Here is a 23,820-nt window from a genome sequence, read left to right on the forward strand (position 1 = left end):
ACTTATCAGCTTCTAGACCTTACAATTTGTTGAAAAAATTGAAGTTGGTAGTCTTTTAGAAAAAAGTTGAGTTTTTCTAGATCATTTTATGTGGTCTGTACTCTTGGTCTAGACTCACATCTCAGAAATGGTGCTCTATCATCATGCATTTGATCACTTTAAAAGAATGTATTGCTATTCCTGATGATGACATTGTTTTAGTCTATCAGATCTTGAGTATTACGTCCTGTATTTGCTGGATGCTTTAGTAATTGAATTATTAATAGTGGTTAGAAAGGCTTTTGGCTAAATAGAAAGTAAATTCATTGCTTACCAAATTGAGTTTCCCAAGCTTAGCTTCATCAGGAAATATACAAGTAAATGCTTTTTTATTTGGCTTTTAGTGTTTTGTGTGATGATCAGCAATTCATGTCTCATGTATATGTTTACTTAATGCACATGTACTTTGCATATTGCTTCACTGAAAAGTATTTTTATACATAGGTTGTGATTATACCTAGGAATTATAACCGAAGAAATATAATAAATGTGTACAAAAACGATGTATTTTTCTTTCTTCATAGATATATGGGCAATAGGTTGCATATTCGCTGAATTGTTGACTTCGGAACCTATTTTTCACTGTCGTCAGGAAGATATAAAAACAAGCAATCCCTTTCATCATGATCAACTAGATAGGATATTTAGTGTCATGGGGTTTCCTGCAGGTAATTTATTTTCCTTTTCAAAATATTTGAGTCATATTTCAAAATCATCCCTTTTCAAAAACATGTTTTAAGTGTTTTCATATATATTTTTAAACTAAAATAACCAGGAGATTTTTGATAAAAGTAGCACACTATTTCCTATAACAATATTCAATTGTTTTTAAAGATAAAGACTGGGAAGATATTAGAAAGATGCCAGAATACCCCACACTTCAGAAAGACTTTAGAAGAACAACGTAAGTAATTCCTTATTAACTACAAGGAGTAACTTCAGTGGGAACTATTTAAATTAATCCTTTAAAAAACCAGGTATAGATTATTATTTAAAGCAGAAACTTAGATTTTACCTGTGATTTAAAGAAGTTATTCCAGATGTTGTTCACATGTATGCTAGGAGTAGACTGTAGTATTTAAAAACTTCTAAGAATTTAAAGGTCAATAGATAGTTTAAATGTCTCTTCTGTTTTAGCATAATAAAGGGCTCAGTTCAAGGCCACAGCTGATTTTATTTTGATTTGAGTAATGACTGGTGACTGAAATGCTGGGCTAGCAACCAAGAAGGACGGCAGAAGGAAGAACACGTGGCTTGGGATATGAGTAACTGGTGGGGACATGTACATCGAATGAAAACGAGAGGAGAGGAAAGGTGATGGCATGGGAAGAGTTTGTTATAAATATGCATGCCTAGAGGAAAAGTTTGAAGAGGTTCTCTTTTGGGTAGCTTAACGGAAAATTTTCAGGACAGGATGGCTCATAGTAACAAAACCAGATATCACAAAGAAAAGTAGAGAATGGCACTAGTCATTTTTGGCCCCTCTGTTACGCAGTCCTTGGTAGGGTCCTTTGCCTCTACCCATCTATTAAAAAAACCACAAACTATGGTTCGATGCTCGTTGTTAGACTCAAGCGTCTCTTCCATCCTTGTCAAGGGGAGTGCTAATCTTTCCTTTCATACAACACCTATCCATCTCTTAAAGACAGCACTGATATTGCTCAAGGTTTTCTCTTCTTACTCTAGACATTTTCCCAGGCAGTCTCCATAATTCTGATGGCCACAATTTACCAGCCATTAGGCCGATAACTCCCAATTTATATATCCTACTCAGATCTCTTTTCCAAGTCTCAGATCCATTTATCTAATTGCCTTTTGGAATCCCTACTTGAATGTTCCCTGATTACTTCAAATTAAATGTCCAAAACTGGACTCATCATTTATCCTCCTAAACCTCTCCTCCTGCTCTGTTTCCTATCTTATGTGTCTGATATCTTATGATACTACTCAGTGTATATGATTCACCTAATTGTTGAAGCCAAAGTCGTGAGAGATAACCTGATCCTTCTTCTGTCTCCTCCCATTTAAACCCCCTGCTCGTCCCCAGGGTCCAAATAGTTAGTATATCTAGTCAGTTCTTTGTTCTGAGTATCCTTTGAATCTTTATATGTCTCTCCATTTACCCTGACATTATTAAAGTGCAGACCTCCACGCTCTCACCTAGAATCCTGCAGTGGCCTCCTACCTCCCATCTTCATTCCCACTCACTGTTTTTACTGCAGTCATTGCTAATAAGTAAATTGAGCGTCAGTCTTCTAGTTGCTAAGTCACATTGCTCTCAATTTTTTTTTTTTTTTTTTAGTTTTAAAAGGAGGATAGTTTATTAGGGGCAGGAGGTTGCAGCTCCTGAGCTGGCGGGGGTCCCGAATGGCGGGTGCCACTCTCAATTCTTTAATACAGCTGACAAGGCCTTGGCTTGTCACCAAATTCATCTCCTAAACCACGCTCCATTTTGCGTTCTATACCTAGATGTCGTGAACTTCTTGAAGAACCTCAAACGCCCTGAGCTTTCTTTGTCCTCTGGATTTTTACACATGCTTTTCCCTCAGTTTAGAATGTACTTTCCTCCCTCGCATTTCATCAGCGTAACTCTCATCCTCTTTATCCTTTCTGCTTATCCTTTAGGTCTTGGCTTGGGCATTCACTTGCCGGGTGAGTCCTCCCCTGACCTTCCAGGTCTGAGTTAGACGCTCCTTCTCGGCACTGTCATCACATCCTGTGCTGCTTCCCTCAGCACTGATTACCTGGCATTACAGTTAGCTTTTGAATATTTACCTGCCTTTCCCTCTAAATAGTATGTGTATTTTATACATCATTTGATGCATCCCCAGGGCCTGGTACATAATACATGCCCATTAGTTACTTGTCAAGTGGGTATTCAATAAAAGTGGTTCCAGTAATTAAAGATACTCTAATAATATCTTTATAAAAGATGGAGAAAATTAATGAAGGCACTTAACATTTAACTTCATATTTAAAGATCAAAGGAATTTTTTTTTTTTTTACAAAAAATGATAGTATTTACAACAACCAGAAATAAAAGGGGAGAAATTTCAAAAGATAAGTGAAATTCAGTTAGAAAAAGAACAGGAAAAGTTTAGAGATAAGAGCCCATACTTCCTAAGCAAACAGTTCTACCCACACAAAAGCAGACGACTGGTACATAAGACAAAATGGGATTTTTTAAAAATTAGCTAAATCTAATATAATGCATACACATCATTGAACTAAAATATAATAAAGAAAAAAATTCCAGAAAATATTATTTCAAATGGCATAAAAGGTAAAAGGATAATTTGTTTTCACCATATCAGATAAAAAGAAAAGAACTCCAAAACTTATTCTCAAAGTGAATCGGGAAGGATAACAATAGATGTTTCTATACTCTTTCTAAAGTGTCAGCACTTATTAGCTCATTAGAAGGCAAGGTCAAAATAGAATTAAAAGCAAATCATTAAGTTGACTTTAAAGATTGAATGTTCGAATAAACATGATCTGATAAAATGCTTCAACGTATATAAGGAGTTTGAATTGCTTTGAAAACCATTCCGCTCCTAAACTATTGCAAATCTGGAAGAGGATAATACAGAAAATGACAAACAGTTCAGCTTAGCTGTAATACTAGAAAAGATAAGAAACTACCATGGGAACTGAGCAATAAGATTGCTCAGGTTCAAAACTTTTTATATTATAATAGAAACAAATAACCTGGAGTCTGGTGTTAATTCAGTTGATTCGACATAGAAACCAAAAACACATAGACAGACTCCATTTCTACATAAAGTTTAAAGTTTCTTCGCATTACCAAACTTAGTGGCTACCTTGGCATAAAAATATTCCTGGTATTGGAGGGAAAACAATTTTTCTTTTACACATGGCAAAGATTTTTTAAATGAAAATACCCAGTGCTGGCAAAGGTATAATAAAACGGGCACTCTTACTTGTATGCTACTGGTGAGAATGAAGATTTCTCAAACTTTAATGTCCCTACAGATCACATGGGGGCCTTGGGATGTGGCCTGAGAATCTGCATTTCTCATGCAGGCTCTCAGGTGCCCGTGCTACAGATCTGAGGTTTGTATAGCAAGGCTCTAGAGCACATAAAAAGGCTTTGAAATGTACATACTCTTTGCTCTAATAATTCTAAGAATTTATTCTGAGAAAGCAGTCAGGGCAGCCACATGTAGTTAATTGAGCACTTACTAAATGTCAGACATGACACTAAGCCCTTTCCCTACATTTTTTCATATGATCCTCATAACAACATTGTAAGGTAGGTATAATTATAATGCTCATTTTTCAGATGAGGAATCTAAGCCTTTCGTACGGATTAACCAACTGCCCAAGATCACACAACTGGTAAATGACTGAGTCACGGTCTGGTAGGGCTCTTAGAATGTCACCTGCTCTGCAGTATTGTCTCCCTACAATGTGTACCAGATTTACCTCCAAGGACCTGCATTTCATAACTATTGTCAAACGAACAATATTAGTAACAATAGGAGATACACAACCACTTCAGATAATAAGTTTAAAGAGCATTTGACAAGGAAAAATGTTTATGAAACAATATTAAGTGAAAAAAGTTGGAACAATTTATGCAGTATGACCCCGATTTTATAAAAACAAAACAAAAATCCTTCAGTCTTTGTATCATTCATACCTATATGTGTGTATATATAAAAATGCCAAAAGAAAATTATCAAAATCTTGACAATGGTTCTTTATCATTGAATGGCTTGATTATGAGTGATTTTAATTTTCTTCTTTATACTTTTCTATATTTTCTAAATTTTCTACCATGAACATATATTACCTATTTTTAACCTTTCTAATTTCAAATGTTTCATATATAGGAAAGAAAATACATGATGAAAATATGATATGTAATCTGTTTTGAATAATGAAATGAATACCCATCGACTCGCCCCTCAACCAAAGAAATATAACATTGCTAAGATTAGTGAAGTATTCTTTGTACCCTCCCTTCCTGCTCACATCCCTCCCAAAGGGTAGCCATGATTTTGAATTTGTATTTATCATTCCTCATTTTTCATTATGGTTTTACTACATATGTATGTATCTCTAAATAAACTATTGTTCAGTTTGTCTTTGAACTTTCTATATAAACAGTATCATATTGTTCTGCAGTTTGCTTTTTTTCCTCATTCAACCTCTGTATTCATTTCTACTATTGTTAACATTCCATTCTGTGAGTACATAACAATTTAATGACTCATTCTTTAGTAGATAGACATTTGGGTTGTTTATAGTTTTTTCTATTACAAAAATGCTGCCAAGAACAGTTTTTTGTCCATGTATCCTGACATACATGTGCAAAAATCTCTCTTTAGACTAGAGTATGTACCTAGGGAAGAAATTGCTGGGTCCTAAGATATTCACATTTTCAACTTTAATGGTTAATGCATAAGTTCCAAAGTGATTGTAACAGTGTAAACTGTGCAGTGTGTAACAATTCCTGTTTCTTCACACATTTACCAGTATTTGGTTATGTGTTCCTTTTTAATCAGAAAAGACAGTGGCATAAACACATACCTTATAGGAAAACCAATCTTGGAGCTTTCCGTTAAAAAACATAAATGGTGTGAATGTTTGCAGTGATGTGTGATTGTTATGTCCTTACAGGTACGCCAACAGTAGCCTCATAAAGTACATGGAAAAACACAAGGTGAAGCCTGACAGCAAAGTGTTCCTCTTGGTAAGTAAATCTCGCCCAGACTGGGAAGTCAGATCCTTAGCACTGCTCTTAAAGCCTCATCCCATGTTCCCCTGAATTATCCCAGCTATTCCTTCTCTTCAGAAAGAAGAGAAATCAGTGCGTGCTGGGGCAAAATTAAATGTTTTTCTTTTAAGATGTCACCCTTGACTTCTAGCCTTATATTTTTTTTCCCAATGATTTATCCGCAGAAAAAGAATTACATTTTAAAAGGCCTTTAATGCTAATGATTTCTGCCAGTTTCATATATTCGTAAATGTATATAGTGTACCAATCGTGCAGGGAACTTTACAAAATGGCATTTGATATTAGTCCTGTTAGACATTAATACAAAAGTCAAAACACTGACTCGTGAACAGCCTTTTCATGTGCTATCAATTTCTTACGTGTTGCTCTAGCTTCAGAAACTCCTCACTATGGATCCGACCAAGAGAATTACCTCAGAGCAGGCTCTGCAGGACCCCTATTTTCAGGAGGACCCCTTGCCAACATTAGAGTATGTACCCTACCTTTTTTGTGTCCTTTGCTCCAGGTTGAGGATGTCGGGTGGTGGTTCAAAGCAAGAGAGTGCTTGTTACCGAAGTATCGTACTGTCTTCATTAATACTACCTTGGAGAAAAGCTACTCAAGAGAAAGGGCCTGTATTTTGAAATAGGCAAAGCTGTAGAGAGTTGTGAATGAAAGCAAGTAGTTTAGGAATGACCATTAATCAGTTTTACAGATAAAAACATAGCTGAGAATAGATGGGACTTTTAAAACTAACAGTAGGAAACTGAGAGTTTCATATTCAGTGTGCCCGCTGCACTAGCAAACCTCTCTGTGTCCCTATCCTTCTTATATCCACATGGATAAACTGTGCTTGGATTTATTCAAGGTGCAACTTTTCTTGAGAAAAAAAGTTATTTTCATTGTTGAAGCAAATACAAACTCAGTTATTTTTATTGCTGATAAAGTTTGTGTGGAGAAACTTCTGTCATATATGTCCACTCACTTCACAGCAGTTACCATTTGTTATTGGACACGGCCACTAATATGAAACTTCAGACAACGAATTGTTATTTTTTTAAATATCTTATTATTTATTTATTGATTGATTGATTGATTGATTGATTGATTAGTTCAGGTGCACAAGACAAAGTAATACTTAGACGTTTATCATTTATATCCCTCACACTGTGTCAACCCCCTCCCCCCATCCACTATCCCTCTGACTTTGCACAGAGCCATTACATTTCCACTGTCTCTCTTCCTAATGCTGTATACTCTGCTTCTTGTAAGTAGATACATACACATACACACACACACACACACACACACACACACACACACACACACACACAAACTTGTAGTTGACATTCATTATTGTTCAGCTTCAGGTGTACAGTGCAATGATCAGGCATCTATATCATCCCTGAGGTGGTCTCCCTAATGAGACAAGTGTCCATCTGATACCTTACAAAATCTTTACAACATTATTGATTACATTCCCCAAATTAACTTTCGTATCCCCGTGGCAATCTTGTGGTTACCAACTGTTTCCTAATCCCCTCACCTTCCTCTTTATCCCCACCCCCCTCCCATCTAGCAACCCTCAGTTTTTCCTCTCTGTTTCTGAAACTGTTTCTGATTAGTTCATTCACTTATTCTCTTCTTTAGATTCCACATCTTTAATGCTTAAATTCAGTTATGTTGGGAGGCATCCAGCAAATACCACAATGAAGACTAGGAAATAAATTAAGGAAAAAAAAGTGGAATTTTAAGTTAACAAGGACAGTGATATCGTAGATTTTAGGTCATGACATGTATTCTTTCTTTTTAATGATTTTTAGTGTGTTTGCCGGCTGCCAGATTCCATACCCCAAACGAGAATTCCTAAATGAAGATGAACCTGAAGAGAAAGGTGATAAGGTATGAATGAACTGCGTGGTACGTTTTCACTTCCAGAGAGTAAGGGAGGTAAAAAAAAGAGAACATGGAGAAGTTAATTTAATAATCCCTAAGTATTTAACCACCTTTTATTTCATTAAGTATGTAGTTATCTTATTGTAGGTGTACTTTGAAATGTGAAATGTAGTAAGCTGACAGATAAATGAACTTCTGATCTGTTTGATCCCTGATTCTTCATTCTTGCTCTTGTTTTGTTCAGCATCATTACCATCACTCTATGCAGGCTGCTTTTCAAAGCATCATTCTGTTCTTGATCATACTTGGATATATAAGGCTCTTTCCCACATCCCTTGACTTTTCCAGAATCACTATTGAAAAGACTATTAGAACTGCTTTAATGAGTGCAGACCCATCTCCTCTGTGCCTTGTGGTCTTCAGTGGGATGTCTGTTTCTGATTTGGAGGATTACTGTGCAATCTAAGTGAACTTGAGAGAATGAGTCCCATCAGGGCTCAGTACTTTGACCTTTGTGGGAGGCTGGATGCCCTGGCTGCTCCATTCTCCACTCAGTCCAGTCACTTTGGTGTCCCTCACAGGTCACAGTGCAGGTTGGGTCAGCAGTCACGTGCACATAGCAAGTAGTGAAAGAAATTTCCCGTTGCTATAGTTCCATGCCAAGTTTGCTTGTTTGTTTGTTTTTTTTTCTCTTACAAGAATCAGCAACAGCAACAGAACCAACATCAGCAGGCCACAGCCCCTCCACAGCAGGCAGCAGCCCCTCCACAGGCGCCCCCGCCACAGCAGAACAGCACCCAGACCAACGGGACTGCGGGAGGGGCCGGGGCTGGGGCTGGGGGAGCCGGAGCAGGGCTACAGCACAGTCAGGACTCCGGCCTTAATCAGGTGCCTCCAAACAAGAAACCACGGCTGGGGCCTTCAGGCGCAAACTCAGGCGGGCCTGTCATGCCGTCAGATTATCAGGTACTCCCCGGAATTGTGTGCTTTTTAATGTTTATGCATCTTGCGAAATAGATTCTTTATAGACTATAATGAAGTATTTAACTCTGAAGTTAAGACTGTACAAACTGTACAGTTCTGTTTCCAGAGCAAATATGAAAATGAAGATTTTTGTCAATTTCATATAATTGCAAGGTATTTCTCTTTTGACTTGTTTATCCTGACACCCTGAAGAGGGAAGGTGAGGCAGGCATCTCCCTCCTCAAAGAAAATTTCTCATTTTGCCCATACAGGTGCCTGTCAGCTTTGGGTCAGAAAAAAAAAAAACATACACAGATAAACAATTGAAAAGGGAGAGGAGTGGTAGCTTATTTTGGACAAAAGAAGCTGTGTACTTGAGAAAGATTTGCTGTCATTGGGTGGAAATCATCAGTAAGTAGCCACATAAACATAGAGGAGAAAGGGATTAAGACTGAGTCTTCTCAGAAACAACTATTAAATCTCACTAGAAATAATTTTGAGACTAGACAATACTTTTCATTAAAAGTATTTTGATGAAAAGAAAATACGATTGTACTACTAGTTCAGGTAATTAAAGGGAAAATGTCTAAGGATTGGTATTTGGAGAGAGATTAAAAAAACTTATGAAAAAAAGAAAATACTTGTGAAAACTGCAGGGAATCTTGCAAAACAACAACAACCATTTTCAAGGTAGCAACAAGCTAAGAAAAGATCTAAGAAGATGGGAAGAAAAATTTAAAAGTAAAAAGAAAAAAGGATTAGAACCGTGTGGTCCCTTGGGGGACTGGTGGAGGGGGAGCAATTAGGATAGAGATAATAGAAAACAAAACCACAGGAAAGGGAGCCATAAACTCACTGATAGGAACTGGAATCAAGAGAAACATTAACAAGAAAGACATAAATAGCTGCCTAAACAGGCTTTAATTTTGAAAATCTCAACAAACGAATGTGTTTTCATACAACTACTCTGAAAACTTCTCTTGGAAGGCTTCCTATAAGCAGAGGAGCGTAAGATAGCACTGCCATTTGGTTCCAGTTAAACTAATCAAGGTTTCGGTTTGATCCACTAAAAACAGTAGGTCATGAACCTACTTGAATCTTATTATAAATTCAGTTTTCTCCCCTAACGTTGGTTTATTCCTGTTATGTAAGCAATAAACCTTTACTGTATACTACTGGCTCATCTTTGTGTCTCTGATCGTATTATATTAACCTGATTATAGTCAATTATGGGCAGATCACTTAACTACTGTTTATTTCTTTCAAATCCAAGAGTTCTTCAAAATGCTTTTCTTGGTCCATCCTGTGCTATTTACTTAAAAATGAAGCAGCTATCTGTGAAATGGATAGCTCTCTGAGCTATTTAGTTGGAAAGACGAGTTGAGGTAGGGTGAGGAAGGCCGTTTGAGCCTATCTGCAGCTCTCCCATCATGTGTGCTCTTCTCAGTATGGGAAAGCTAGTGTGCTGTGTCTGCTCTGCCGAAGTGAAAGTAGTCATAGCCAGCCTCTCAGTACAGGGATTGTGAGTGGAAAGAACATTTTTCCATAATAAACTTCAAAATAAAACATAGTTAGAATGTGGAATTTTGAAAGGCTTCTTACACCAACACGAGTCAGTTACGTAACTTAGGATCCCAGCTGAGTCGTTTCTAACCGAGCCTATCTCATCACGCTGCTGTCTTGGGCTGGATGCTGCAAATGCAGGTTGGCAGCCTTGGCACAGGAGGTGGGGACCTCGTTGATGTGTCCTTTCTTAAACCCCTAGTGCCACCTCAAAGTCATTTAAGTTTTAACTGCAAGGAAGAGCTTTATTACTTACAGATATTCTTTCCCACTTTGCTCCCAGGAAGAACCAGCCTTCTAAGTATAACCAAAGACAATGGTTCCAGCGTTGCTTATGTTTAACCAGGAACCATATTCTGTAGATGAATTTTCATTTTACACATTTTTTCATATATTGCCCTGGGTGCTGTGAAGATGAATGTTTCATTTAAAATAATAAAGCACACTGAATTGAAATGCATTTGTCTCTGCCTTCTCTTGAGGGCATTCTCATGTATGAAAATATCTCTATTCTAAATATGACCTGAAGTTTGTACAACCCACTGAGTGCTGCAGTGCCCTGCCCAGCCTTGCCTTGCTTTGTCATCTCTGCGGTGCTGCTGATGCCACTCTAGCCTCTGCCTCCGAAAACTCTTTCCTCTAACAATGATTTCTTACTCACAGCTTTGTTACTTATGAGAAAATGAACAGACATTAGAATACCATGGACTATGCCAAATTCATTATTCTTGTTTATAAATTGCGTAAATTATATATGCAAAGAGTAACTAACCAGAATTAGTAGTGGGTCAGCATAAGTTTCCCCTCTGCCTTTTTAATTTTTATTTTATTTTTATTTTGGCCAATGTAGCTTAGCTCCTAAAGAAGTCCAGCCAAACTCTGTGCCTGCCAGAATATGTGGCTACAGTGATGGCAGGCTGTGATTTCAAATAAGCAGAATATGAACAAACTAAGTCAGTGTCAGCTGCCGTGGGTCTGCACCAGGCACCTCGGATGAAAACGGCTTGTTGGCTCCACATTGCGATCAGCATCTCTTCTCTCACCAGTGACTCCCTTTTCCTGTTTCCTTCTCCTAGCACTCCGGTTCTCGCCTGAATTACCAAAGCAGCGTGCAGGGATCCTCTCAGTCCCAGAGCACACTAGGCTACTCCTCCTCGTCTCAGCAGAGTTCGCAGTACCACCCTTCCCACCAGGCCCACCGGTACTGACGTACTGAAGGCCGCCACTGCCCAGAGCACAGGCTCAAGCAATGTGATGTCTGCATTGAGAAGAACCAAAAATGCAAACTGTGATGCTGTTTACAACTCGTCCACTTAGGAGGAAAACTAGATCCTGAGCATCTTGCAGGACTGACTGATGTCTTCTTTATTGACTTAAAGAAGGTTTTTGTGAAGTTTCCCCGGCACCCTTTCCCTGCATGTGTTCCATTGTGACTTCTCTGATAAAGCGTCTGATCTAATCCCAGCACTTAACTTCTGTAACCTTGAGCATTTTTTTTGAAGGATTTCCTGGTGCACCTTTCTCACGCTGTAGCAATCACTATGATTTATCTTTTCAAAGCTTTTTTAATAGGATTTTAATGTTTTAGAATCAGGACTTCAGTGGTGTATGGTTTTGTACTTCATGAACGGACCTAGCAATGGAGGAAAAAATGCACCTTTTAAAGCACTACGTTGTTTTCACAGAATATAACTGTTTTGCTTATGGAAGTCTTAAACAGAAACTGTCGCTGTCCCAAAGTACTTTACTATGGTGTTGTTATTTATCTAGTTTCAGGGAAGGTCTAACAAAAAGACAAGTGGTGGGACAGAGGGAACCTACAACCAAAAACAGCCGAGATCTTTGCAGTTACTACGCTTTACGCTACGAAGACCTGAAGTATGTGGTCATTTTTGTATAATCATTCATGTGGAACCTAGTTCCCAGAGCATCTTATTCTGAGTAGTATTCAGTAATTAAGAATTATAAATTTAACTTTCATGTAGCTAAGTCTACTTTAAAAAGGGTTTCAAGAGCTTTGATGAACGACTGTCCTTTGGTGACCCGCACCGGAAAGCTGAAGGGAATATCAACTGCACTAGGATTTCTTTAAGGAGTAATGTTGATCAAAGGATGTATTACTTCCCTTTGAAGGAAAAGCTTTTAGTGTGTATTGTACATAAAGTTGGCTTCTCTAAAGAACTGTTGGTTTCTTCACAGGTGGGTCAGCTTGAGTAACTTTCTTACCTAATCAAGGGTACTCAAATAGAAGCCTGCAAATTAATCTGCTTTTAAAATAGAGAGCAGTGTTCTCCATTCATATTTGCATTAGGTATAGAGCGACTATTTTTAAAGCATGTTAAAAATTTAGGTTTTTTCATTTTAAACTATGTATTGTGTATGCATAATTTTGCTGTTGTTAACTGAAACTTAATTCTCTCAAGAATCTTTTCATTGCACTGAATGCTTTATTTTGCCCCTAGGAGAAAACTAATAATTGTGCCTAAAAAACTATGGGCAGATAGTGTATGACTATACTAGATAAAGTGCATATTTGCATTTCCATGATCTATGAATTAGAGGCTGGGTTCTTTCTCAGCCAGTGTAAGGAATCCCTCACTACCAGAGTCACAAGGAAACGTAGACTTAGAGCGCCCATTGTAATGTAAGGGACAAGAAATCTGTGTTCTTCTGAATGCTACTAGCAGCACCAGCCTTGTTTAAATGTTTTCTTGAGCTAGAAGAAATAGCTGACTGTTGTATATGCAAGTTATAGGCATTTTTCTTTTTTACTCTTCTTTGTGAACTTATCTACCTGGTTGTGATACTCTGGGTCCATACACAAGTAACATAAGATTTCAGACAGAAGCCAGTATACATTTTGCACTATTGATGTGATACTGTAGCCAGCAAGGACCTTACTGATTTCAGCATAATAATGCTTGTTAGTGATGAAGCCTGTATTGTGACACTCACCAACACTGATGGGGAAACAGTTGACACGCTCCATGGGAAGGAATCTCTGATTGTCTCCATGGTAATTTACCCCTTCCATTTTTTAAAATGAAAAATGAACAGCCCTCTGCATAATGTAGCTACCTGTATGAAGTCCTGTCCTATGCCCTGAAGCCTCACTGTCCAGAGTCATTGGTTTTCAGATGCTCACTGCACCCTCACCACATGCCCAGTACCGTGCTGGATGGAAGATGCAAAGGACAAGATGTACTTCCTGTCACGTTGATCAGGAGCTTCTGATCAATTCCATGGAAGGAAGCTCTCCTGGGGAGATTGGCTTATAAATGAAACCATCCTAGAATATGAAGGTCCTTTTGTTTACTTCTAATTCCACTTGGATAGAGTTACTGTTCCAAATTCTGCTCTAACAGTGTTATGGAGAGGTTTCTGTGTCTACCTTCCAGAAAGCCAGCGATGAAGTATCAGAACAGGCATTAATGAGTATTTGAAATGTTCACAGCAGCCTTTGTACAATTGAGTGGCCTTTGGTAGGCAGAACATACTCTATTAAGTGGTTGCAGGAAATCAGAATGAAAAGAGAAGCTCTGTCCTACCCTGAAGGGGAACTTACATTGATTTAATAAAAGACATACCCCAAATCTGTGCATGAACCAAAATGCCATGCCCCTTAATACTTTATAAGCAACTTTGCTATACAGTTCTTGTGGTATGTGCTTACATAATCACAGAACTCCCCTGCGTTCCCTGAACATAGTGAATTTTACTGGCAGAACTGATAGAGAAATTGTAAGGGGATTTCATCAGTTGTTCCCACTCCAGTGTTCTCCAGGATATAGCCAGCTATCCCCATCAGACTCATGACTGGGTTTCTGGTCACTGTGCTGGTACTGGCTTTCCCTCCCGTGTTCCTGCCTCAGAATTGGTGATGCCCACTGGTGCCCATTACTCTCTGAAATACTTTTGCTTTATAATTTCCTTTTCCCTGTAAAGGGGAACAAAGCCTTTAACAAACTTATGGGCCCTGAAACTGTGGGACCTCAGAGGAGAATTGGGAAGATTTTTTAAGTTAAAATTTACCTTTGTGGTCCCCAAATGACCACACTCCTCTTTGAAAACGTATAACTTTCATTCCCTGAATATGCAGGGAAGGTCATCCCTTAGCATATGGGAACACCCAAACCAGCAGAGGTTACTGAAAGGAAGGAAAGAATCAAAGTGAAGGTTTTCTGCTCTCCATATTACAAATCAGTTTCGAGTTAGCTTTCTGGTGAGGGGTGTGTGTGTGTGTGTGTGTGTGTGTGTGTGTGTGTGTGTGTGTAGAAAGGATTCTAGAGTTTCAGGTCAGCTGAGCTCAAGGGTAAGATAGCGTGGCGGCAGGGCCGATATGATGAGGCTGGAACAATCCTTGTGATGAAGTACATGCAGTAACATACAGAAACCAAGGACATGTATATTTTTATATCTGTGTGGTTTTAAAACTTTAGTACTTAGAATTCTGACCTTCTGCACTACTATTTTGCTCTTGTAAACATAATTTACATCTAAGAATGCAAGGGGACGACATTTACCTGTGTGTTCACTGCCTCTTTCCTGGTAAAGCGACAGTTAGTTGTATGCCTCTAAAATGATGCTGTTTCCTCTGCTAAAGGTGAAAGAAAAGAAAAAAATAGTTGGACAGTAACTCTTGCAACTTAATCTGAATAAATTTATGTAGCAGAAACCATACAATGAAGGAAGAATTCTGTGAAAATTGCAAACCCTAAACTCTGTCTATGATGATATCTTGATAGGGAATGGACGAAGGCAGTGAAATGGCAGTTAGAGTAAAGGAGGCTTCAAGGATTCAAGTATAAGTAATACTTTATATAAAATGTAGTTTAGGTCCCCATAATCTTCAAGAATAGTCACAAATATCATAAAGCAAAGTTCATTGTTTTAGGATTTTTGAAAAATATGTTGTACCTAAGGCCATATTTACTCTTCTATGCTATCACTGCAAAGGAGTGATATGTATGTATTATATGAAAAAAAACCCTTAATGCACTGTTATCTCCTAAATATTTAGTAAATTAATACTATTTAATTTTTTTAAAGATTTGTCTGTGTAGACACTAAAAGTATTACACAAAACCTGGACGGAAGATGTCCTTTTTAACAACAATTTAAAGTACTTTTTATATATGTTATGTAGTACATCCTTTCTAAACTGCCTAGTTTGTATTTCCCATAATTCCTATTTGTGAAGTGTACCTGTCCTCGTCTCACTTTTCAGTCATTTCCTGCACGCATCCCTCTTTCCATAATTACAGAGATGACTGTTTGCTTTCCACACTCTGCTGCAAGGTGTGCGCTCAGAGCCGGCGGCACCCGAGCAAGGCCTGCTCCGTGGGGTGCAGGACAAGCTGCTGCTTTGGAGCCGAGTGTTTCCTGCTTTCGCATTGTCCTGGCATCCTTCTTGAAATGACTGTTAAAACTAAAATAAATTACATTGCATTTATTTTATATTCTTGGTTGTAATAAAATTCAATTGACTTTGTTTCTGTGTGGATTTTTTAAGTGGAGAAAAACTCTTAGAAGTTTTAGTGTTAAAATTCCATCTGTGTGCCTAGGAGCCTTGCAGATTACACTTGTCCTGCAGCCATGCGAAGTCCCCCTGTGAGTGGCCATATGCTATTTTGTTCAGGATGTTTATGATGTCACATAACCACAGAGGCAGGGCCCGCAAATACCTCTGAAGCAAAATTACAGTTTTTTAAACATCTCTAGGGGAAACATCCTTTTTTTTAAAAATGAAAATTACAATGATGTTTTAGAAAAAAACAAATAGGCAGCATTTTGTGGGTAGAGTGGCGCTGGGCTTTTTTCCTTTTATAAGAACGTTCTCTTATACCTGGCTGCCCCTTGTAATTTACTTGATGAATCTTCTGTGGTTATTCCAACAGTCAAAGGCATCATGGAGTGAACGGAAGACTGTGTAAGTGACAAACACAAAACTTCCATTTATATTTAAAATAGACATTGCACATACCCAACTGTTTCACTGCTTGGCACAGATGGATTTTTCAAACTGCTCTGGCTGTAGGCTGGAGCTTGTCTTGTTCTTTGGTCACAGCTGCCTTTCTAACCAGCCACCTGGGTAAGACAAAGTGGATGACTGCACAAACCCCTTGCCACTCTGTGGAGAATAAGTTGGAAGTACGGGTCTATCTCCCTTGCCAAGTGTAAGTTCTTTGTGGACAGGGCTTGGGTTGTCCTGCTGCACTCCCAGCAGCTGGTATGCTGCCCAACACAGCAGATAATTAATACGGCAAGTCATTGGCACCCCTCGTTCACTGGCATAGAATTCCTGATCATTCAATGTGCCATATTTGTATATGGACAGGGATGAACAGGCATCCACTTTCTTAAAAATATTTTTGGCTGCAAAGTTGTAATAAAATCACACCCCAAAGGAACAGTCTAAATTGCATTTGAAAAAAAATTAAGCCATGTTTGCCACACTTGCTAATCTTTAGAAGCCATCTTTCATCTGGCTTCCTAGAGGAAGGCATGTGATAGCCTTGCATAGCATCGTTTTATCTAGCAGGCAGTAGGAAGCCAGCTTGGACAAGCAACACAAACCTAACAGGAAAATTTGTTCATTTGATCTAAATGAAAATATAATACGGGGAAAGATATGAAAATATTGACTTAAAGCATTAAAATGTATTTAGCACATTCCTTTTGCTTTTTCAGACGTTTTCTGCTCAGACTTTTCCAGAAAGTCTGAGCAGAAAATTTTCCAGCTGTTAAATTTTTCACACAAAGATGCTATGATGGACTGAATGTGCCCCCCCCACACACACACACATATACACACACACCTAAATTCTTATGTTGAAGCCTTTATCTCCAGTTTGGCTACATTGGAGATGGGGCCTTTATGGACATAATTAAGGTTAAGTGAGGTCTCAAGGGTGGGGCCCTGATCCAATAGGATTTGAGTCCTTGTAAGAAGGGAGCAGAGAGCTCTCTTCCCCTCTCCCCTGACCCCTCTCCCTTCCTTCTCCTCACTTCTCTCCCTTCCCTCCCTTCTTCTGTCTTCCTCCCTTCCTCCCCCTCTCTCCCTGCAGCCTCCCCACTATGTGAGGACACAGCAAGAAGGTGGCCAGACATCTATAAACCAGGAAGATAGCCTTCACCGGAAACAACCCTGCCAGACCTTCATCTTGGACTTCCAGCCTCCAGAAGTGTGAGAAAATAAATTTCTATTGTTTAAGCCACCCGGTCTTTAGTATTTAGTCATAGCCACCTGAGCAAAGTAATAAATTTTGGTACCAAGAAGTGAAGTGCTGTAACAAGTACCTAAAAACATGGAAGAGGCTTTGGAATGGGTTAAGGGGTAGAGAGGTTAGAAGAGTTTTGATGTGCACGCTAGAAATATAAAATGTTAAAGACAATTTTAGCGAGGGGAGGGCTCAAATAAAAAGGTGAAGAGAAAGCTTTCATCTTGCTGGAGAATACACAAATAATTATGTGCAGAATGTTGGTAGAAATGGACCTCAAAGACCATTCTAATGAGATGTCATGGAAGTGAGGAACAGGTAATTGGAAATTGGAGAAAAGGCAATCCTTGTTACACAGTGGCAAAGAACTTGGCTGAATTGTGTTGTGTTTTGTGGAAGGTAAGAATTCTTGAGTGATGAAATTGCTGTAAGAAAGATCTCTTATGGTAGTGGGGAAGATGGACTGGATAGGTCCCACTCAGAGCATGTCAGAAGGCAGACTTGGGATTAAGAAGACAAACTTGAAACATTTCATACTTTTGCATTCCTGTGGGCTTGTCCTCTGCATTCATTTCTCTTACATGCATTGGTTGGTCCTAGAAACTTCCCTTTGAAAGATCTGGGTCTTCCAAGCAAACGCTATCATGTAACAAGCTTTACTTATTGGTTGCAAGACTGACCTACATTAATTGAAACCTGTAGACCTTGAGTTATAAACAAGGTGTGAAAGATTTGATTGAATTCAGGTGCAGCTGCCATATTTGATTGTAACTGATTAAATTTCTCTTTATTGACATAATTCATAAGCAGTAAAATGCGGAGATCTTAACGGTGCAGTTCAAATGCTTTTGTGAACTGTATACATCCATGTAAATAAAACCCAAAGCAAAACATAGAACAATTTATTTCCATCATTCCAGAAAGGTCTCTCATTCTCCTTTCTAATCAATACCCTGGCCCCCTAGCCCTCCTACCCCTGCCCCACAGGCAGCCACTGTTCTGATTTCTAGCACCATATATTCAGTTTGTTTTTTTAGAATTTCATATAAATGCAATCATACAATTTGTAGTCTTTTGTGTCTGAATTCTTGGGCGCAACATAATGGTTTTAAGAATCAGATCAGTAATTTCTTTTTGTTGCTGACTAATATTCTATTGTATAAATATAACACAATTTGTTTAGTCATTTTGTTGATGGACATTTGGGTTTCCTGTTTGGGGTTATTATAAATAAAGCCACTATAAACAGTTTTGTATAGGTTTTGTTGTGGGCATTTTCTTGAGCATACTTAAAAGTGGAATTGTTAGGTCATATAGGATGGGTGTGTATTTTTAAAAGAAATTGCCAGAGTTTTCTGATATTTTTACCATTTTATACTCTGCAAGTAATATATATATAGAGAGATAATTTTTGTTTCAAGCTACCAAGTTTGTGGTAATTTGTTATAGCAACGATTAGTAAACTAATACAGATTTTGGTCACAATGTATTATCATTTTTCTAATTTGCTGGGTTTGATTTGCTAATATTTTTTTTTTAAGAGTGTCTTTTTTTAAATTTTTTAATTTTTTAATTGTATTTATTTTTTTGTTGAGAGCCCACTGGCCCATGTGGGAATCGAACCCGCAGCCTTCGGAGTTAGGAGCATGGAGCAATAACCGCCTGCGCCACCGGGCCGGCCCATTTGCTAATATTTTGTTAAGGATTTTTGTATCTACAGAAGGTGCCAAAAATGTGTACACATTTTAAGAAAGGAAAAAACTATTAAAATTGTAATATTCAATATATACTGATAACAAAAGATGAATACAAGTCATGTGTATACATTTTTTTGGCACCCCTGGTATATCCATGAAGGATATTGGTCTATAATTTTCTTGTGAGGTCCTTATCAGGTTTGGTACCAGGATTCTGTAGCACAAGATCTGGGAAATGTTTTCTCTTTCTGTTCTCTGAAAGAGTTTGTGCAGTATTTGTACAGCAGGTCATTGAATAACATCGTTTCACTCAATGTCATTTTGTTATAACATTGATGAGAAAAAAAAAATCTATTCCCAGCCAGGGCCACTGTCTGGAGTTTGCATGTTCTCATGTCTGCATTGGTTTTCTGCAGGGACTCCGGTTTCCTCCCACAACCCAAAGATGTTCTCGTGAGGTGAACTGCCCTGTCTACACTGTCCCGGTCTGAGTGAGTGAGGGTGTGTGTGTGAACGTGCTCTAGAATGGAAGGGCGTCCTGTCCAGGGTGCATTCCCGCCGGGTGCCCTAGGCGGCCACTGAGAACTATGATAAGCATGCTGGAAAAGAATGATCTTACTTATTTTTATTAATCTTTCTTAAATGGATATATAGCTCACATGAATTTCAGTGTTTATCATTGGAAGTGTTTTGGGTTTTTATTTAGAAGTTTGGAGATCTTTTTGTCACCAGAAATATGCCATAGGAACTTAACTCTTATTTATATCAACTAGCCCATGGTAAAATTGGTTTCATCATACGTTGTTTCGCTTAAAGTTGCACTTTCTAAGAACCTACCAACGATGTTAAGTGAGGACCCACTGTATTATTTCTTTCTTAAATATGTAGAAGACACCAGTGAGGCCTTCTGGGCTTGGAGTTTTCTTTATATCCTTTAAATTTATATCCTAAATTTGATTAAAGGATATAGAGCTATACAGATTTTCTATTTCTCTTGAGTCAGTTTGGTTAAGTTGTATTTTTCAATGAATTTATTTCATCTAAGTTGTAATGTAAATATTTCTCTTAAGATACATACTTAGACATGAAATTGTCAAGTCAAAAGGAACATTGTAAATTATGATGTTTTGTTGAGCAAACATTTTCCAAGCACTTCCTATATGCATTTTACATGTATTAACTCATTTAATTCTCACAAGTGCATGAGGTGGGCACTATTGTCCCCATTTTTTATAAAGGAAAAACAAAATGGAGACAGAGAGGTCAAGTAACTTGTGTAAGTCACACAGCCAATAAGCATCAGAGCCAAGCTCCTAACCTGGTATACAAGTGGTTGTCAAAGTGAACTCCCTGGACCAGCAGCGTCAGCATCTGGAAACCTGTGAGAAATGCAGATTCTCAGGCTCCACCTCGTACCACTGGATCAGAAACTCTGGGTGCGGGGCCCAGACATTTGTGTTTTAATGAGCCTCCAGGTGGTTCTAATGCACGCTGAAGTCTGAGAACCACTGACCTGGACCACACTTTGCTCACACACATTCCCAAATTCCCTTCCAAAATGCTCTGTTAATTTACCTTCACAATAGTACAAGGAGAGGACCCATATCTCTTGGCCTTACGAAAACTCACTATGAGGAATCTTTCAATCATATACCAGTCTGACAAAGAGTAGTGTCTTGTGTCTTTAAAAAAAGTGTTTCGGGCCTCTTTATAGGGAGAGAGTCAGGTTCTGTCCCATCTACCCGGCTTGTGCCTCCTCTTTTCTGCATGGCTTTGGCGCCACTGACCTCCATTTTTTGGGGGGTTCTCAATCCTAGTACTTCTCGCTAGGCAGCCGTGTGCTTGAGTGCTAAATTAACCTCATTCTTTGAGAGTAGGGAGAAGTGAATAGTGTCTCTTAATATAAATACAAAAAAAATTTTTTGTTTGTTGAGCATGAAATACAAAGTCTTTTTCAGCTTTTGTGAATGACAGTTCTTTTCTAAATTGTGCATTTTTCTTGGATCTCTGTGTGCCTCTTAGCCCTGTGGTCCAGTGTGCTGACATCAGGGAGGATGGCGGGTCTCGGAGCGGGGACTTCAAGTCACTTCCAGTGATAGCCTCAGAAATGTGTGGGGGAGACTAACCCCCAGTCGCAACATGTTTTTGAGAGGGGATACCTTTCTCAGGTCCAAGAGCAGAAAATCCTTGATGGACCAAGGGTCCCCATGAGTTGATTTCATGGTGTTTCCCATTATATTTTCACCACATTGAGCTGGTTAAATCTCACGGGGCTAATTCCCACTTATGGTCCCTAATAATTACTGAATTATAATACTCACTTCCACATCAGCCATATCAACATGGCATGACAGAAAGAACATGAATTTTGGAGACAAACTTAAGGTTGAAACACAGCCCTTCTACCTCTGAGCTGTGTGGCCTTGGATAAGGTACTGAACCTCTCTGATCTTGTTTTAATATCTACAAAATGCCAAAAGTAGCATATACTTTATAGAGTTTAAGGATTAAATGAGCTAATATGTGTGTGCCCATCAGCATACCTGACCCATAGAAGACTCTCAATAAATGTGAATTCCATTGGTTTTCTCTTTCTTCTGCAATTTCTATGAGCTTGAATGAGAGTTTCTAGTGTAAACAAGAAGTTTATACCCTTTATCCCCTTCAATTGATGATCTCTCTTTTGACAAAAGATGACATCCACATCTGTGCAAGCTACTAGATGAGCCATTTGAAGGACACCACCCTTCATGCCAGAAACTAAGTATTCTTACACTCTTCTAAGCAGAGGGCTGTGTAAGAGGCACCAGGGTTCCGGTTCTTTAATGAAACTGTCAAAAACTGAGGGACCCTTTCATTGTGTTTTGGGGGGCATCACCCATCATCTCTTTTTCCCCCCTTACCTCAACAAGCAGTTCACTGAATTGTGTTTCCATACCATTTATAGCTGTAGTTATACCAATGAGAGAGCAGCTATCATTTCTGGACATGCAATTGCAACATGAAGCAGAAGCCACCCACCAAGTTTGGCTCCAAAGAGAACATAATTCCTCCATTTCCCCCCTGTGGTTCTCAGAAATTGCCATCTGTACTTCCAACACTGAGTTATCAGCTCTCATAAAGGCATGGTCCAGAGATTTGCAGAACTCCTCAACGACCAATACTTTTATACCATTCATGTGAGAAAGTTTCCCAGGAACAAAACTAACTCCTGACTTTTGCCTTTTAGCCCTTATATGCTAGGTTTGGAAGGTCTGGCCCACTAAGGAGAGAGGAGGGAAGAGAGAAAGAGAAACCGATGCCCTCTCTGCAAGTGTAAAGCACAAGGCAGCCCCCTGAGCAGAGCAGCCCTTCATGGGTGAGTCTGGCAGTTCCTAGGAAGTGCCATGGTGGGAAGGCCTGACAGAGTTGGAGCAGAGCAGTCTGGGTCCAAACTCCAATAAACACAGTTCCCTTCCAGAAAGTCCTACACTTGGGAGAAACTGCTGGAAGCATCATCCAAATTGAGCAAGGCATGGCCACAAGGCCAAAGGAAAGAGAACGTCCAAGTGAAAACGGGAGGGAGCAGAAGAGGTGGCCACAAAACCCAAAGGCATTTTCTTCCCTAAGGTATTTGTAGAAACTTGTTAAGCTTTTAAAATCATGAGCATTTTAATTCTACCCGTGTATCTAAAAATCTTTTTTAAAAAACACGCTTACTTGATTTTCCAATGGCTTAAAAAATTCTACGCATTTTTTTCTTATAAACAAGGAATAGATTTCTATTTTTCTCTCCACCCACACTATGTATATAAAAGGTCTTTGAGCATGAACAAGCTGCTTAGCATTGATTGTAATATATGTGTGTACATAGTTTTCAGATATAATTACTTCTTTGCAATTCATGGGAATTTTCATGTGCAGATGATCCAAAAGGGAGCTGTGGGTTAAGCGGGGCTCTTGCCAACTAAATTATGTGAAAAGGTCTCGTACAATTGTTTGTAACATGTCCTTTGTTTCTAGTGAGGACTGGACAAAGGAAAATAAGAGTTTTTTTTCTCATTAAACTTTGTTTTAATGGATCTCAGAATTCTGTGACAGATTTTTGGGGAAGTTGTTTCACATTAAAAAGTAGTGATTTTAAAAACTAATAACTTAAGAACTGCCACACACAAAAAACAAATGGTCCACAAAACATTCTCTTTTCCTCCTGAAGGTTTTACAATGCATTGTAATCATTGACCAATCTTTTGCTATTAAACTTAAATGGCCAATTGAGACAAACAGTTCTGAGACCGTTCTCCCACCACTGATTAAGACTGGGGTGGCAGGTATTGGGGATAATATTCCCTTAGCCTTCTGAGCTTCCTGGGCAGACATGGTGACCGTGCCAGCTCCAGCTACTTCTTGTCCACTGCTTTGATGACACCCCCAGCAACTGTCTGTCTCATGTCACGAACAGCACAATGGCCCAGAGGAGGGTAGTCAGAGAAACTCTCAACACCCAGGGGCTTGCCAGGAACCATATCAATGATGGCAGCATCACCAGATTTCAAAACCGTAGGGCCATCTTCCAACTTTTTCCTTGAACGACAATCAACCTTCTCCTTCAGCTCAGCAAATCTGCAAGCAATGTGAGGTATGTGACAATCGAGCACAGATGCATTTCCGGCACTGATTTGGCCTGGATGGTTCAGGAGAATCACCTGAGCTGTGAAGC

At 38.8% G+C, this 23,820-nt stretch overlaps 1 protein-coding gene across 6 annotated transcripts in view; it reads left to right on the forward strand.

The window, feature by feature from the left end:
• The window catches only part of CDK19 (cyclin dependent kinase 19), a 129,028-nt gene extending 113,333 nt beyond the window's left edge, over positions 1-15,695 (forward strand). For 4 of the 6 annotated variants that reach the window (XM_081033194.1, XM_081033190.1, XM_081033193.1 and 1 more), the window contains 8 exons: positions 564-707; positions 874-943; positions 2,665-2,691; positions 5,686-5,758; positions 6,175-6,272; positions 7,606-7,684; positions 8,378-8,644; positions 11,281-15,695. In XM_081033194.1, coding sequence (XP_080889320.1) covers positions 564-707; positions 874-943; positions 2,665-2,691; positions 5,686-5,758; positions 6,175-6,272; positions 7,606-7,684; positions 8,378-8,644; positions 11,281-11,412 — 890 coding nt within the window. In that variant the 3' untranslated portion in view covers positions 11,413-15,695. The remainder of the gene's footprint in view (positions 1-563; positions 708-873; positions 944-2,664; positions 2,692-5,685; positions 5,759-6,174; positions 6,273-7,605; positions 7,685-8,377; positions 8,645-11,280) is intronic. The other 2 variants (XM_081033192.1, XM_081033195.1) reach the window with 1 other exon arrangement.
• The last annotated feature ends 8,125 nt before the right edge of the window (positions 15,696-23,820 follow it).

Source organism: Rhinolophus hipposideros (assembly GCF_964194185.1).
Source record: "Rhinolophus hipposideros genome assembly, chromosome: 3".
NCBI lineage: Eukaryota > Metazoa > Chordata > Mammalia > Chiroptera > Rhinolophidae > Rhinolophus > Rhinolophus hipposideros.